Here is a 15,105-nt window from a genome sequence, read left to right as displayed (position 1 = left end):
CACATTTCATTGTTGCACTATTATTGTTATTGATTATGTAATATCTAAAATGCATATTCATATATATTTTATGTATTTGTTTTTTTAATGTCAAATCAAAGTAACCTGTAACTCCTGTCACATAAAGGTACATGGTGCAATAAAAACTACAATATTTTGCGCAGTAAATGCAAGTAATTAAAAATGTGTATTTTCATGACTTACATGAAATATAATATTCTCAGTTACTGTCCACCATTTTATATCATAGCATAGTTGTTTGTGTATGTAGTACATTATAATTTTTAGAATACTACTCTAAACACTGTGGAGCCAGTCACTCATGTCTGTTAATGTCAATATTTATTGTGTTTTGATTACATTACAATGATTAAAGCACATCATTATGAGTGATAGTAGAACATTCATTGTATTCCTGTTGTGTCATATTTCCTCTATATGGGAAAGGAGTGCTGTGAAACTCATGTAATAAATATAGTATAAACATGTGTACAGTGGTAAAAAGTAAAAATACATTACTTCTATTAGGAAAATTGGATTGGAACGCTCTAATAAATGGAATATATAAAATATACAGAACCACATACCTCTGGAAGAAATTACTGACTTGTTAATTCATATTGAACCATATCAGAAAAAGGGTATGCCGGATAAAATAAACAGAGAATAACCAGCTTGACATTTTTTTTACATCTCTGATCCTGCTCGTACAGTTCCCATAAGGCACCTGATACAACTCTACATCACTTTATTTCATCCTAACTCATTGAATAACATTTGAAGTTTCCACATCATTTGTCATGAAGTCTTTACCGCCGATGCACACAAAGCCATTTTATCTTTAATCTTGATTTTGACTTCCGTCTCTTCAGACCAAGGTGTTTTGTCAGGTACCCAGGCTGGACAGACCTGAATGGACCAGTTAGATTCTTATAGACAACAATCTCAACAAAAGAAACCACTCTGTTGAACTGTATCACATTTAGAATCGACATCCAGATTGTATGTCTGAATCATATTTACATTATGCAAAATGAGGTGTATACATTTCTTTACAAATCTGCAAATCAGCTAACGCCATTTCTGTCTACATTTTATACCTCTACAATGTTGTATTTTTAAAAGAAATAGTCTTTTATTGACAGCTTGCGATGGGAGCTTGGAGAACACTTTGGAGAGATGACTCATTCTGGAAGAAAAATTGAGGAAGCAAGTTTTTCTTTCCACTATAACTATACAAACAAATAATTGTACAGAGACAAGACTCATGTTTGACAGCAAACTGACATCTCTGTAATTGAGCGGCTGCAAGAATTTGACTGATGGACAATATCATCAATATCCAAAAAACCAAAGACAACAGGTGTTTACACTGTATTCACTGAACACACTTATAGTTCTTGATATCTAACATTTCTGGGATGTGCAGCAGCTTGACTTAATTTCAGAGTTAGTTTTTAAGGAAGCCTCCAAAAAGTAACAAACACCAGGGATGTCTTCTGGGAAGTCGGCCGGGAGCTCCTGTCTGCTCCTGGGAACAAAGACGAACTCTGGCCGATCCACCAGCAATCTGGGAAAAGGAGCACACAAGGAAAACATGAATTTAAAAATAATGTGGCAGATTGAGAAACACTGTTTTTTACTCTCTGCATCAATCACCTCTGGAAACAAGTAGCACCAAACAAGATTGGGTAGTTAAAATCAGTTATCTGCAACTTCACCTGTGGGTTGTAGGGCTGATATTGATTTTTCTGGGTAGGCTGCCTGATTCAAACTTGTTGGCCAAAGTAACGTTGTTCCCAAAGAGGCAGTAGCGAGGCATCATCACCCCGACTACACCAGCCAGAACTGAACCAGTGTGAAGGCCAATACGCATCTGGAAAAAAACAAAAAACATTCAACATAAATTCTATTCTGTTTATATCATCAGATATTTATCAGATATCAATCAGTGTAGCTCTAAAGCTTTGCATCTGTAGATCAATATTTCTGTTTCACATGACAAAAGAGATTCTTTTAAATGATGATATTATATTTCATAATTTTGGTATTATCAGTAAATCATATGCAAAGTCAAAATTCATCAATAAAAAGAATCTTGAACATGACATGAAGGTATAAACACAGCCCTGCTGCTGTACTTATACCCACCAGCACTCAAAATCTGCAGTTGAAAATAGTCCTGGGCTAATATATTATTTACTGCTGTTTAAAGGTATCCTGTGGAGCTTTTGACCGCTGGTACCAGGGCTTTCATGAGTGGGTCACCATTTTCTTTCTATTGGGCATGTGCATGAGGACGCACACTGTTTAAATGTTTACACGTATGCAGTCAGTGCAACACACAATCCTGCCTTTGAAGTAAGACAAAATATACACTTTACGGCAATGCCTCATATATTTCTATCATACAATTATTTAACTCATCAAATGGAAAAATCCAGGTCTCTTCTGCATAATTTTGAAAAAAAACACAAATTGACCATATTATTCTGTATTTTTGATGACATTACATTAATTCAGCATACGTGTGCAGTGGGCAAGAAAAAAAAACTACATTTCTCATGACTCTTTTGACGTTACATGTGTTTTTAATGTACCTTTTATATTACTTTTTGCACATGTAAGCAAGACAACTTCTTTCTTGACAAAGATGGACAATACAGTATTTTCTATTTCCATTTCTATAACAGTTTACACATCTAAACAATGAAGAAAGTATTTATAAATGTGACAGCTCACATCATTTGTATATTAAACACATTAAAACATTGGTTTCTTTTTTAATCCACTTATTTGTATAATTACACTTGAAAAAATGCTGGGGGTGGAAATTAATCAATATCTCAAAATAAGTCACCACCATTAATCAAAAACATAACTACTACATGTCTGAGAATCTATTTTGACTAAATGAAGTTTCATTCACTCTCACACATATTTATAGCAAGCATTTTTCCCCCTTTCAAATGAGAATCGTTTATTTCTTAATAAAAATGATTCATATCAAACTCTGTTGGATTGTTGGAGTTACACAGTCGGGTTGAATAAGTACCACACTGTGCAGTACTTGACTCTCACCTGTATTGGGTCTCCAGTTGGCGTCATGACTTCATCTGAAAGCTCCATCATCTTTAAGGCCATGAGTGCAATTTGGACGGCGTGCGTCTCACTCTCCTTGTGTAAGCCCCCAGCGACACAATACGCATCACCAATGGTCTCCACCTGAACACAGTGAAGGATCATTAAAATGATTTTTAACTCGCAGCTGAGACAGTATAAAGACGCTACTTGTGACCCCCCCCCCCATCCACCCACAGTCAAATGCTTCTTTATGTGGGTCTGAGATCATTTTGCTCTAGCTTTGTTTATCCTGGGAGCTAAAATTGTATTTAATATGAAATGTGCCATGAAGACAATGAACCTTTAACAGAATAATAAATCTGAAGTGGGTATTCATCAAAATCTCTTTGATTAAGAATCTCACTCTCTTCATCTTGCTGTACAAGACAGGGGGCAAGAAACAAGGAATAATAACACTTAAATTCTAATAGCACTTGATCCTCGGTCATATTAAAATGTCCAGAAACGTTTTGTCTTCCTCTTCTTCGTGTTTGTACGTGTAAATCTAGACTGCAGAAAGGTCTGGAGCTTAGTGGCAAAGATGGCTATGAGACAAGGGGAAAACTATTTTTAGGCTCGTGCATGTGGAGTGGAAACAGGGACCTGAAGGAACCTCTGACTTCCTAGTGTTTTACGAGATATTTGTCAAACATGTTGCTCTGTCTGTTATGGCTCTGTGACACTTTGATTATATTATCCAACCTCCCTGTAGATTAACAGCCTTTGGTAGACACTAAGGTAGGTGGCTGAGTTACAGTCCTTTCAACCCGTTTAAATTTCTAAAGCAAAACTGTTTCAGTTCTTTGGAATCTGTTGTAAAATGATTCATTAGCAATTATTGTTGCTCATACCCAACATCCTAATTTTTTTTTTTTTTTATTAAAAAAAAGAAAAGCTGTATTTTTTAATCCGTCACACATTGTGGTTGAAAGGTTTTATAAATGAATGTGAGGATCAAGCTCCTGTCGTGATAATCTTTTCCCCTTTTCTGTGTTTTGATGTCTTTCAGAGCACAAACACTGTACATACAGTTGACACCTGCTCACCACAGTTCTGTCAAACCACTAACACCACTGCTATACCTTATTTTTATACATGTTATGGGTTTAATGCAGCACAGCCCACCACAACTCGGTTAAAAATGCTAGCCATGCTAACTTGCCACTAGCCTCCTCCAGGCCCACTGAAGGTTACTTGTTTAGAAAGGTGACTTGTTTCACAAAATGCATCGCAAAAAATGAACTAAAATAAAAGGAATTCAATTCAGTTTGATTTTTAGCACCAAATCATATGGTCAAGACTTTGAAATCGTTGAGAAACCCAACAGTTCCCACAATGAGCTCAAAAGTGAGCGCAGCCCTTAAGTTTTGTAAAAACACATTCGGAGGCTCAGACACAGGAGCACCAACACATGGATTAGATCCATTTCACTCGTCTGGACATCAGCTAGCTGGATTTACTTTTTGGTTGGCTCTTCTTTACACAGGCTAACCTTATTCAGTTGTGTTTATTTGGGCCTTTTTCACTTTAAAGCATTTATGGTCAATGCTACGTATACAGAAACAGAAACAAAGGGGGGCTTCTGTCCCTATTCTGTTTTAGTGCCAATCTACTGAAAGCTTACATATATGGCTAAAACACACAAAACATAGCAGTACAGGAAATAATGGTACTCTAGCAAATAGTAGAAAATTCAACAATGGAGGAACTTTTTGAAGAGAGACTTTGTAAGCTAGTAAGAAAGTGGCGTCTATATCTATTTTGGCTGGATACAGAAACAAACAGCTGCTTTAGCCTCTGTCTTTATCACAACCTCATTCGCTATCGCCATGTTTGTTATCAGAAACTCTCCACTCTGTGCTGCCCTGTAGTGGATGTACTGCTTAACAACCATGCCAATATAAAGCATGCAAAGAAGTAAGTCGTCAGTGATGGTTACATTGTCTGAAATAGACGTATCTCTTTTCATAGCATAAATTAGCTTTTAGACTAAAAGGCAATACCTTGCTCAGAACTCACGTAGAGGGTGGAATAGTGACTGATGAAATATTTGTTTCGGTTCAAGATGCTGGTGGTAGTGCGACATATGTGGTAATGAATATTGTGTGTACAACCCTTAATGCTCTTTACGATAGCTACAATTACCTTAGAACTTAACCAAATTACAAAAACAGGGATGAAAAGCAAATATGCACTCACGGTACGTTCCATTAACCTACCTTATAAACATCAAGCTCCCCACAATGGTGGTCAAACCTGGTGTACAACTCATTGAGCATGGTGATCACTTGCATCGGGGTACAGCGTGAGCAGACGGCTGTGAAGCCCACGATGTCAGAGAAGAGCATTGTAACCCTGTCAAACTTCTTGGCCTGGACCGTTTGCCCCTGCCACAGCTGCTGCGCCACTGTGCCAGGGAAGATGGAGAAGAGGAGGTCCACCGTCTTCTTCTTCTCCTCCTCCAGTGCTTGGTGAGCATGCTCCAAGGCTGCCTTCGCCTTCCCCAAACGCTTTTTCAAACCATCCTGGGCTTTGGCCTGTTCACCAACCAGAACTACGTCACGCAGAGCATTGTGGATAGGGATGTCTGACAGGTAGAGGCCTCGGCCGGTCAGCTCCTCCAGCTTGTCCACACACGGGGAGCCCAGAAACAAGATGGCATTTGACTCTGACACGAAGATCATCTGACCTTTAAGATCCATGAGCTGAAAGGAAAAATCATATGATGAGAAAAGTTAATTTGCTGGTCTAACTGTCTCAACAACGTTTTTGAAAGAGGATTGATTAACGATTACTGCAGTATACAGCCCACCTCCTACTGCTCTATTATGTTCTTTAAGTACAAATTTCCCACAACTCATTAAAGAAATCTCTCTGTAGCATGTGTGCATTTCAAAAATAAGCAATGTATAAACTCCCCTAAGACTTATACATGTAAACAGAGAAAAGTAAAGCAAACTGTTCCATGTTATAAGTGAAACAGCAGCTGTATGCAGCTGCCTGTCACCCACAACAAACACAGCCAAAAGGTTTATATATATATATGTTCCAGGGAGTACACATTAAAAAAAAACTGAAAAGTCCCATAAAAGGCAACATTTACATTTGTCACAGTAGCAGCGAGGCTCTATCGCAAAGTTGGCTGTTGAAGTCCAATACTTTCTTCCAGACTGAGATATGTTAAAAACGATTGGATTATATTGCCATGATGTGTAGTACAGACATTCATGGTCCCCAGATGATGAATTCTAGCAACTTTTGTCACCATGATGTCTGTGGCTCTTAGTGATACATCACAGCAACTGTTGGATGGATTGCTATTAAATTTGGGAAACACAAGCTAACAGTGAACCCTTGGCTTTGTGTTTTTTGATCATTGGGAAATGTTATCATGCTAGTACTTTAAATAAAGGTTGTTAAATGCTAAACATCTGGAATAGTGTTTAGTGCAATTTTGAATGCTGAAAATGCAAATGCAAAAATAATAAACTAAGTATTATGTGAATAGTTATGATCATAATAATTTCTTGTGTACTAACTTAAGGTTAACTATCAAGATTTTCCACAAAAAGTAAAAACTTTATTTCGAGCCTACAAAAGACATACATGAACATTAAATTAATCAAGAGTAAAATGCATAAAAAGTCATTATGAGTGTTATTATTACCTGCACCAAGTTAGTTTGTTTGTGAGCAGGTGGGGCATCGGCCATTGAATAAAATAAAATTCTGCTGCAGATTCCGTTAACGGAGCCAATGCAGCATTTGTTATCAACGTAACATTACAAGATATGACATGTTTTGACATTTTAGACAATTTTCCTGGAAATAATGTTTGAATGTCTGTCTTTATTTGCTGGGCCTGTGCACTTTACTGTTACTTTTGTTAGGAAATGTCTTGTCTTGTCTTGTCTTCACCGTGGGATAGTTAGGAACGCAATTTCGATTCCTTTGTATGTCTGGTATATGTGAAGAAACTGACAATAAAGCTGACTTTGACCTTGAATCTTAAAGTAAAAAAAATTTTTTTTTTTGAATTTCCCTCTGACCAATGATTTACTTGATCATGAGTGTTTAATAACTCACCTGTCATCAATCTAATGGTTTTATTCATACTATTAAAGTCTGACCAAGCTGCAGACACTTAAAATTAGATCTACAGCAGTAGTTTTCAAATTGTAATGTAATTAATGTTGAATTTGCCATTTCTGTTGACACGTCAGTCACATTTGTGTTAAGTGGACTTGTTAACAGAGTGAAACATTATGATCCCCAGTTGGAAGAGACACTTCCTCCTCCACTTCCTGATTACTTCCACCAAGGAAGTTATATTGTCACCCCTGTCCGTTTGTTTGTTGGTTAGTTTGTTTGATTGTAAGCAAGATTGCACAAAAACTGCTGGACTTATTTCCAAGACAAAGATCTACAGTTCTGGATCAGGGGGCAGATGTAGGATATTTTTTATCACTTTCTTAAACATTGCAAGATATAGGATGTTTTTTTTATTTTCACTGATTTCCCAGAAAATAATGCATGGATCTTGAAGAAAAAAATTGTGTTTGCTATGTGGTGCAGCTTGATTTAATTTAATTAAAGGACTGTTTGTGCATGTATGTGTTTGTTTTACCTGTTGTAACTGGACTCACTAAAGGTTAAGATAAAACTGGATGACTCGTGTTGAATTATCTCTGACTAGATGTCATTGGTCATTACACCACTGTCATGTTGACTCGCTGATTTTCATGTCATGGCGACCAATAGCTGTGCTCCCTTACATAAATAGCACAAGCAGGGCTGTGCCTTTGATGGATAAAATGGTTTGACATTTGCTTCTGATCTCCACTGGGGGTATAATGTTGATCTCTACCTCAGGCCAACTACACCACTAATAAGCCAGACTGCTTATAAACAGCCAGATTTTTTTCCCCCTGTCTTACTTGATTTAATATTAAGACTTTGACCAGAGGACCTTTTCTGCCTCATCAGCCAGTGACGTCACCTTTCACATATATCTCACAGATATATCAACATACCTTCCCTGTGTTATCTGTGCTTCCATGCTTGATCCGAATGATAAACTGTGTGTTCAGCATAGTCAGGATACCCTGAAAGGTACATTTGATCTGCGGGGAGACAATAGAGAAGTGTTCTTGGAAGGTAGCGGACCGCCTCAGTCCATCCTTCCTGCTCAGTCTCTTCCTGAGGCCATGTCCTATTTGAACCAGAACCAAGTCCTGGTCCAGGATCAGATGGAAGGGGAAAATGGTGGAGAACAGAGTGGTAGGAAGGGTCCCAGCTGAGGTAGCCCTCAGCGGACTGGGGCTCAGATTTTTCGCATCCTTAACGACAACTGTGTACAGAAGACTGGGCTGCGGGCTGGCCTGCAAGATGCTGTCTTTAGCACTGGGGGGGTCCATCAACACATCCACTGTGGTGTGATACAGAAGGCTAGCAGCAGCTTTGATGACTCCAGGGAAAAAAAGCTGAGTGGTTGGGTGGGGGTTGAAGAAATAGACAGTAAGCAGACCCGGATCCTTGTCTAAGCACAGCACTGAAGGTTCGTTTACACAATCCTCTCTGTCCGGGTTGGGCGGCGTGCTGCTCTGTTTCAACAGGACGCTGAAGCTGTTGAGGAAGTCGTGGAGAGCTCCCCCCACCACTTGCAAAATGTGTCCATCCTCCTCGTAACACATGTTGAAGAGCTCCACGCCAAGAGAAACTTTCAACGCTTCCACCGGGATTGCTGTCATGAAGATACATGAAGGGAAGCAGGTGAAGATGGGAGGAAAGCTCACAATACTCAGGAATAGTGGCAGAAGTATAAAAAGGAAAATGAAATGTTTTGTGAAACCACTTTCAGATTTGCCATTACCTGTTTTACTTGAGTAAATGTTTACCATCTCCACTAAATGCTCTGGTTCTTCACTGCAACTCTGATCGCCTGTGCAGCAAATTGTTGGACTGGAGAGACAACGAATTTGAAAGATTTAGAAACATGAACCAGTGCTCGATGGAATGTATTTGGGAAAACGTCCGACTAGAGCTGCAGCTACCTCTAATTTTCACAGTCTTTTAATCTGCCAAATATCTACACTCAATTAACTTGTGAAAAAGTAAAAAATGCATGTTGATTTCCCAGCTCAGGCTCATTTGTTTTGTCTGGCCAAAACACAAAAGATATGCAGTTATCTGTCACATTTAACAAAAAAAGACACATTTGAGAAGCTGCAACCAACACATTTTTGACATTTCAGCTAAAAAATACAGGTCAAACATTTATAAATTATCAAAATAGTTGCTAATTGGCAAATAATTTTAGCTCTACATCTTATGTGACAATATTGATACATTTATCGTGAATTCTTTAATGTCTGAATGTCATTTCAACTATGTTTTTCAGCCAATTTATATATTTATATATTGTCTCCATAGCAGCCTGAGTCTGCCTCACACCTTGTTGTTGTCATCATTTCTCTCTGTCTGGTAGTGAAAGTGTCAGGGGAAATTTGTAAGAAATCTTGTGCAACAGAGGGTCAAATGAGGCTGTAGCATCTCAGCATCATTAATGGTATTGCAGGAGCACATGTGGTAGTAGTGGTATAGGGGCCTATAATTTACAATAGCTGTATGGTAGTAATTGTGTCTGTCTAGGAGGAGGAGTGTTACCTTTCAGAGTCCCTGTTGTGTCTCATCATTCGATGGAGGGCAGTGTGCAGTCTGTGAAACTGAATGGCAAAGTGTTCAGCAAGTTTAAGGTCATCGTCTGGCCACACTTTATTAATGCAGCTTTAATTATGACAAATAATTAAGAAAGGCCGGATTATCTTTAATAAGGGGGGGGGGGGGGGGGGTGCAGGAGGACAAATTGCACACTCAAATTAATGTGATTTTTTTATTATAGGCCAGTGAAAATTAATATCTTTCTCACCTCAGGACATGCCAATTTTCGGATGCTCTCCCCAAGTGTGTGCAGGTTAACTTTGGCTCTGCTCGGCTTGTGTCGCGGCACGTCCTCGCCAATTTTCCCGTGCACGTCCTTAGAAATAGGCGATAGATCCGCGGCGTCACCTGCGCGCTCCTCAAAGTCTCCCAGCTCGTTCCTCCTGACGCCGCTGGAGAAGGGACACTCTCCGGATATCTTCAGCTCCTTCAGCTTCGCGCAGAACATCTTTCCTCCCCCCTGCTGCAGCCTGGCACCGCCAGCAGGCTCCTCTGCTTCTTCTGCGGCTCCTCTCTATCTAATCTCGGAGGGAGACTGTCCTGGTCGAGCAGCAGCTGCGGTCTCCGGGAGAAATTCCATCATCTGGTGCGCTCATCCAGGAGACCTCTCCTCCTCCTGCTCCGCCGATTCAAATGATCAGCAGCATCAGAGCCACAAGACCACATACAATATTCATTGAAAAAAAACTGCATGAGCAAATGATGGCCAAGAACTATCATTACCAAAAGCCAATGAGAAACTGAAGGGGGTAGAGAAGAGAGCACCAGGCCAATCCATGCGCAAGTGGGGCTGGTGTAGCTGAACGACCTATCAGCACAGAGAAATTATTTCCAGGCGACTCCTCGCATGCAACTGACTTTTTATTATTTAGATCAGACGCTGGACTGGTTCCCATATACAGTCTGTGGTCCCATCATATGAAACTGGTCTCACAGAGAGGAACAAACATATTTCCAGGATTTCAAGTGCGTGCCTGTAGTGCACAATGGTAATGTGGTCATAATGGTGTTATTTACTTCACCACTATATTCATACTGGATATTAATATTTTAATTTTACATTAAGCTTTTTAAGTTTATTCTAATTGTTTTTTTTCTATATTGTCCATCTCCTTCTTTCTCATGCACACACACCTACCTCAATTTGTATATTACATTACAGCCTGCATTCCTATCATAAAACACCTGAAAATCTATCATTCTGTTCTGGAAGATTATCAATTGCAAGGTCAAACATCAAACATCAACATCAACAGACCCACAATCCCCCACAGGACCATCTCCAATAAGTCATTTTATTTCAGTCTTCCCTGGCTTCTAAAAAGTCAAACACAGCAAAGTTTGCTGCAGCAAACAATTATTTTCATTTGATATAAATGTGTTGAATGTTTTGTCGAGTCATTTTTGTTGTAATTGGAATGTTGTCGTTTAAACTGTGGAACCCTGTGTGATGTCTTCAGAATGTATTGACATGAGAAAATCTGGAAAATGTGCACATTTTAAAGGGAACACCAAGTTGGTAGTTGAGTGGTGTTGTGGGTGATGTAGGCAGCAGGTTTAGAATAATAAAAAGAAGAAATCTCTACTTCTGCCTTTTTTAAAAGCTGCATGTTAATCATAAACAGTGTTAAAGAAATGTTGCGTTAAAACACAAGAGTGATTGATTATGAAAATAGTTATCCATACATTTCTATCAATTGAATGACGAACCACTTATTAACATGGAAAGGATCGTTGTACTCATATATCAGCATGTTTTCCATTCTAACATGTCTATGTCACAGACAACACGCAGCATACAATGATGTTCAGTTGCGAACATATGAGTTGAACAACATGAAACATGAAACTTCTCAGATTTGTTTAATTTAAAACTGTCGAGTAAATGGTTGGGTGTTGATCAGACATGTTGAGGGATCAGTTTTAACATTTATGTCAAACACAGCTATTATTGGCACGATGAGTCTTCAGTTCTGCTCACTGGCCTTGTTTGGGCTGAAAAAGAACAACTTCATTGTCTAACATAATAAATCCATTTCAGGGCTTAAATAATGAACAGCTTTGTCACTTAGGAGTTGAAGTCATTTCTTGCAGAAAAACTCTGGAGCAGGTCCCAGAGGCTGCTGCCACATTAATATGTTTATAGGTTAGATTAAAGGTCCAGTGTGTAAGATTTGGGTGAAAGGGATCTATTGGTGGAAATTGAATATAAAATAATCCTTGTGATGTTTTCAATAGTGTGTTTCATCTAATTGTTGTTTTTTTCTTAACCCTAGAAAGGGCCCTTTATATTTAAATACTTTATAATTACATCAGGAGAGGGTTATCTCTACAGAGGACGCTGAGGGGTATTCAGCTGCAGCATGCAACTTCATTACTAGATATCACTAAATTCTGCACACTGAACCTTTAAGGTGGAATCATTTCATATCATTAAGATGTTGTTTTCTCAGTAAATAATGAAAATGAAGCAATACAATCCCAATATAGAAAATTTGAAACCTCCAGGTGCCACCAGACAGACAGGGATACTGAGCCTCTGCTCTCATTTTTGCTTTTCTGTACTTTTTTCCCCTAAATGTACATATTAATCAAAAATCATAAACATTCAGTAAAGCACACATGTTCAAATTTGATGATTACAGATGAAGTGAGATCTTACAGGCTGTCCTCAGGTCCTCACCAGCACCCAGAGGAGACGGCACTAGCTGCACCAACATGAGCAAACCTCTTTGTCTGGATTATTTACAACATGGACCTTCTAATCTGAGCCAAGGTGAGACAGTGAATTCATTCCCAAGAGAGAAAAGCCTCACAGTCTTGGCTTTGTGTTATTGTGAGTCTAATTGTTGTAATATCTTTGAAATGGAGAGTAAAACACAACTGGAGCTGAAGGTGAAGATGATAAACTCTGAGGCATCTCTTCTACACTGCAGGAATTACTGGGCACAGGCCAATTTCCACTTTGTCCTCAAAGAACATGCAGGGCCCAGGGGCCCCCTGACCTCTGGAGACCCTGGGCCCGAGGCTGATATTCCCACACTGATAATATGAATCCTGAGAAAGAGGAGGTGCTTTATTAGTTTATAGTTTATATTCATTACACACATATGAATCTGTATCATTTTGCCATAGGATTGCCAAATACTACCACTGAAGATCGAAATAGCATGAACTAAATTTTTAGTAAAAGCTTAATTAAGTCATGCAACTCATCACTCACAATAATTCTCTTTAACTTTGCAATCACAATCAAATATTATTCAAATATTATTTGATGTCACATATGTGTTATGTAATCAAAGGAATCCAAAGATAAACTTTGTATATGTGCATATGATGAATGTGTATTTGTAATGAGAGTTTCCATTTATTCAGGCCCGGCACACACTCCCCCGAGGGTCCTAACACTCTGTTGATGATACGCAGAGATAGATAATCTCATCACAAATCAAACCCAGCTCAGTAGAGCTACAGGAACTTAACAGCCATGACCTCAGACAGTTAAAATGTACACACAGGTTTTTCCTTTCAGCAGATTTCAACATTCAAGCATGAAGCCCTTTAATGGATGTTTAGGTTAAATGTCTGTGGGCAATGTTACTTGTATTCATTCTTGTAAATCACGTAAGTGACCCAAAGAACTGATAGACACGTCATATACTGTAAACCAATGTGTCTCAAAATATCACAATAAATGTTTTTCAAATGTAGCTAAAAAAATGATCATAATGGCCATATGTCCCAAAACTACAGGCCAGTTAAATCTGTTAGTTTGTTTATTACAACAATCTCACAAACTTCAGATGATTGGTTTGATCTTTAATATGATGATATGGATCATGTCATGCTTCAGTTCAGGTAACTGATTTAAGTCTAATTAAGAGCATTAGAGTGATACGTTGCAGCATCGTCGTTGTGATCATATAGGAAACACAGAGGATATGGCTTATCATCGGCTTGAACATTTTAGTATTAGATTAGTATTCATAAAAGTGTATACCTCCGCCAATGGTATGTTATAGCTAAAAAAGGCCCTATCTCTCAATATTAATGAAAGAGTTTTGGTGTTTTATTTTATGTAACCTCGCTCACAAACAAATATTCAAATCAATAAAAAAATGGACAGGGGTGAAAATATAACCTCCTTAACTGAGGAAAAAATTGTGAAAGTTGATCATTTGGATTTCTTTTTTCTTCTATAATTTCTAGTAACCATTCATTTGGATGGCGCCCCCTAGCATTTGCCCATACTGCCTTTGCCACAGGCCAAGTAATGCACAAACTATCTCAGCTCTTTTGTCCACAGACTCTGACCGAAAACTAATATCACTTTCAACTCTGCTTCCCGACATTTGCCATCAAGACAATCAGTAAGAATAGTCAGGTTTTTACACATTCAGGTGTAAAAGGCCTGAATGTATCACAGGTCCTTTAATTTACAAATATTTATCTATGTCAGAGCAAAAGCAGGGAAATACATTCTGTTGTCTTTTTACTTAAAGCTTTTGCTGATCGTTTTATTTCTCCTTCGAGGTTGTTGAGTTCAAAGAGTATTTCATGGTGATGTTTGCTCGAAGTGATGATGGTTAGAAAGCATCCTCCTCTAACATGCATAATAACCACATACAGTACAATGCCTCTAACCCTGTGTCCTCATCCCGCCCGGCCTAGCATGCATGGCTGCCATGTAACAGCCTGAGGCAAATATGAAATGCACCAAGAAACAGCTTCTACTCTGTTATTTATTCTATGTATTAATCCCTTTGAATTATTCATCCCTGTGCAAAAATGTACAAATAATTATTAAAAAAAAGACAGCTGAACAAAAAAATAAAATATACAAGAATATTGATGCATGTTTTCAAGTGTTGCGTAAGATGGGAGACTTGGGCACTGATGCTGGAATAATTAGATGTAGTATGCCTCACTAAAGCCGAACACACTTGATAATGTACAGACAGCACCACCACAGGAGATTTTAATTTACGCTCATTAGCAGGGAGCAGTAAGACTAAAGAACTATTTTGATTTTTACAGCCCATAGATGTTTTCATCATTATTATTACTCTGCCCCAAATATACATTTAACAGTTTCCACTATCAAGTGCCAAAAGATTCTGTGATAGTTTATATTATTTCTCCTAAAAATCAAAATATGGAAGTAAACTTTTTTATGACAAATAAGGAGAGAAAAGGATCCGAAGTCTGAATGAATGATGCAGAGTTAAGTTACTCAGTGTGCTATCTCAGTTAATGTGAA

General features: G+C 38.4%; 1 protein-coding gene across 1 annotated transcript; it reads right to left on the bottom strand.

Moving 5' to 3' along the window:
• Nucleotides 1–325: 325 nt before the first annotated feature.
• gucy1a1 (guanylate cyclase 1 soluble subunit alpha 1) lies at nucleotides 326–10,478 on the bottom strand. The gene is made up of 8 exons (XM_020100343.2): nucleotides 10,051–10,478; nucleotides 9,789–9,847; nucleotides 8,995–9,083; nucleotides 8,156–8,865; nucleotides 5,343–5,828; nucleotides 3,082–3,225; nucleotides 1,722–1,876; nucleotides 326–1,570 (listed from the first exon to the last, which is right to left on the bottom strand). The coding sequence occupies exons 1-8, from the start codon at nucleotides 10,288–10,290 to the stop codon at nucleotides 1,408–1,410; spliced, it is 2,046 nt and encodes a 681-aa protein (XP_019955902.2). The 5' UTR covers nucleotides 10,291–10,478; the 3' UTR covers nucleotides 326–1,407.
• Nucleotides 10,479–15,105: the final 4,627 nt, after the last annotated feature.

The sequence above is a fragment of the Paralichthys olivaceus genome, chromosome 8 (assembly GCF_024713975.1).
Source record: "Paralichthys olivaceus isolate ysfri-2021 chromosome 8, ASM2471397v2, whole genome shotgun sequence".
In the NCBI taxonomy this organism is placed as follows: Eukaryota; Metazoa; Chordata; class Actinopteri; order Pleuronectiformes; family Paralichthyidae; genus Paralichthys; species Paralichthys olivaceus.
The sequence above is the reverse complement of the archived record's forward strand: the minus strand, read 5'-3'. Positions and strand labels throughout refer to the sequence as shown.

What these genes read in the sequence shown, in the direction of transcription:
- gucy1a1 (XM_020100343.2), bottom strand. Translation starts at nt 10,290, where the DNA reads ATGTTCTGCGCGAAGCTGAAGGAGCTGAAGATATCCGGAGAGTGTCCC. An exon ending in CATTTACTCAAGTAAAACAG is followed by an intron (nt 8,866 to 8,994) that starts GTAATGGCAAAT and finishes TCTTCATGACAG; the next exon opens with CAATCCCGGTGGAAGCGTTG. An exon ending in GGGAGCTTGATGTTTATAAG is followed by an intron (nt 3,226 to 5,342) that starts GTAGGTTAATGG and finishes CACTGTGTTCAG; the next exon opens with GTGGAGACCATTGGTGATGC.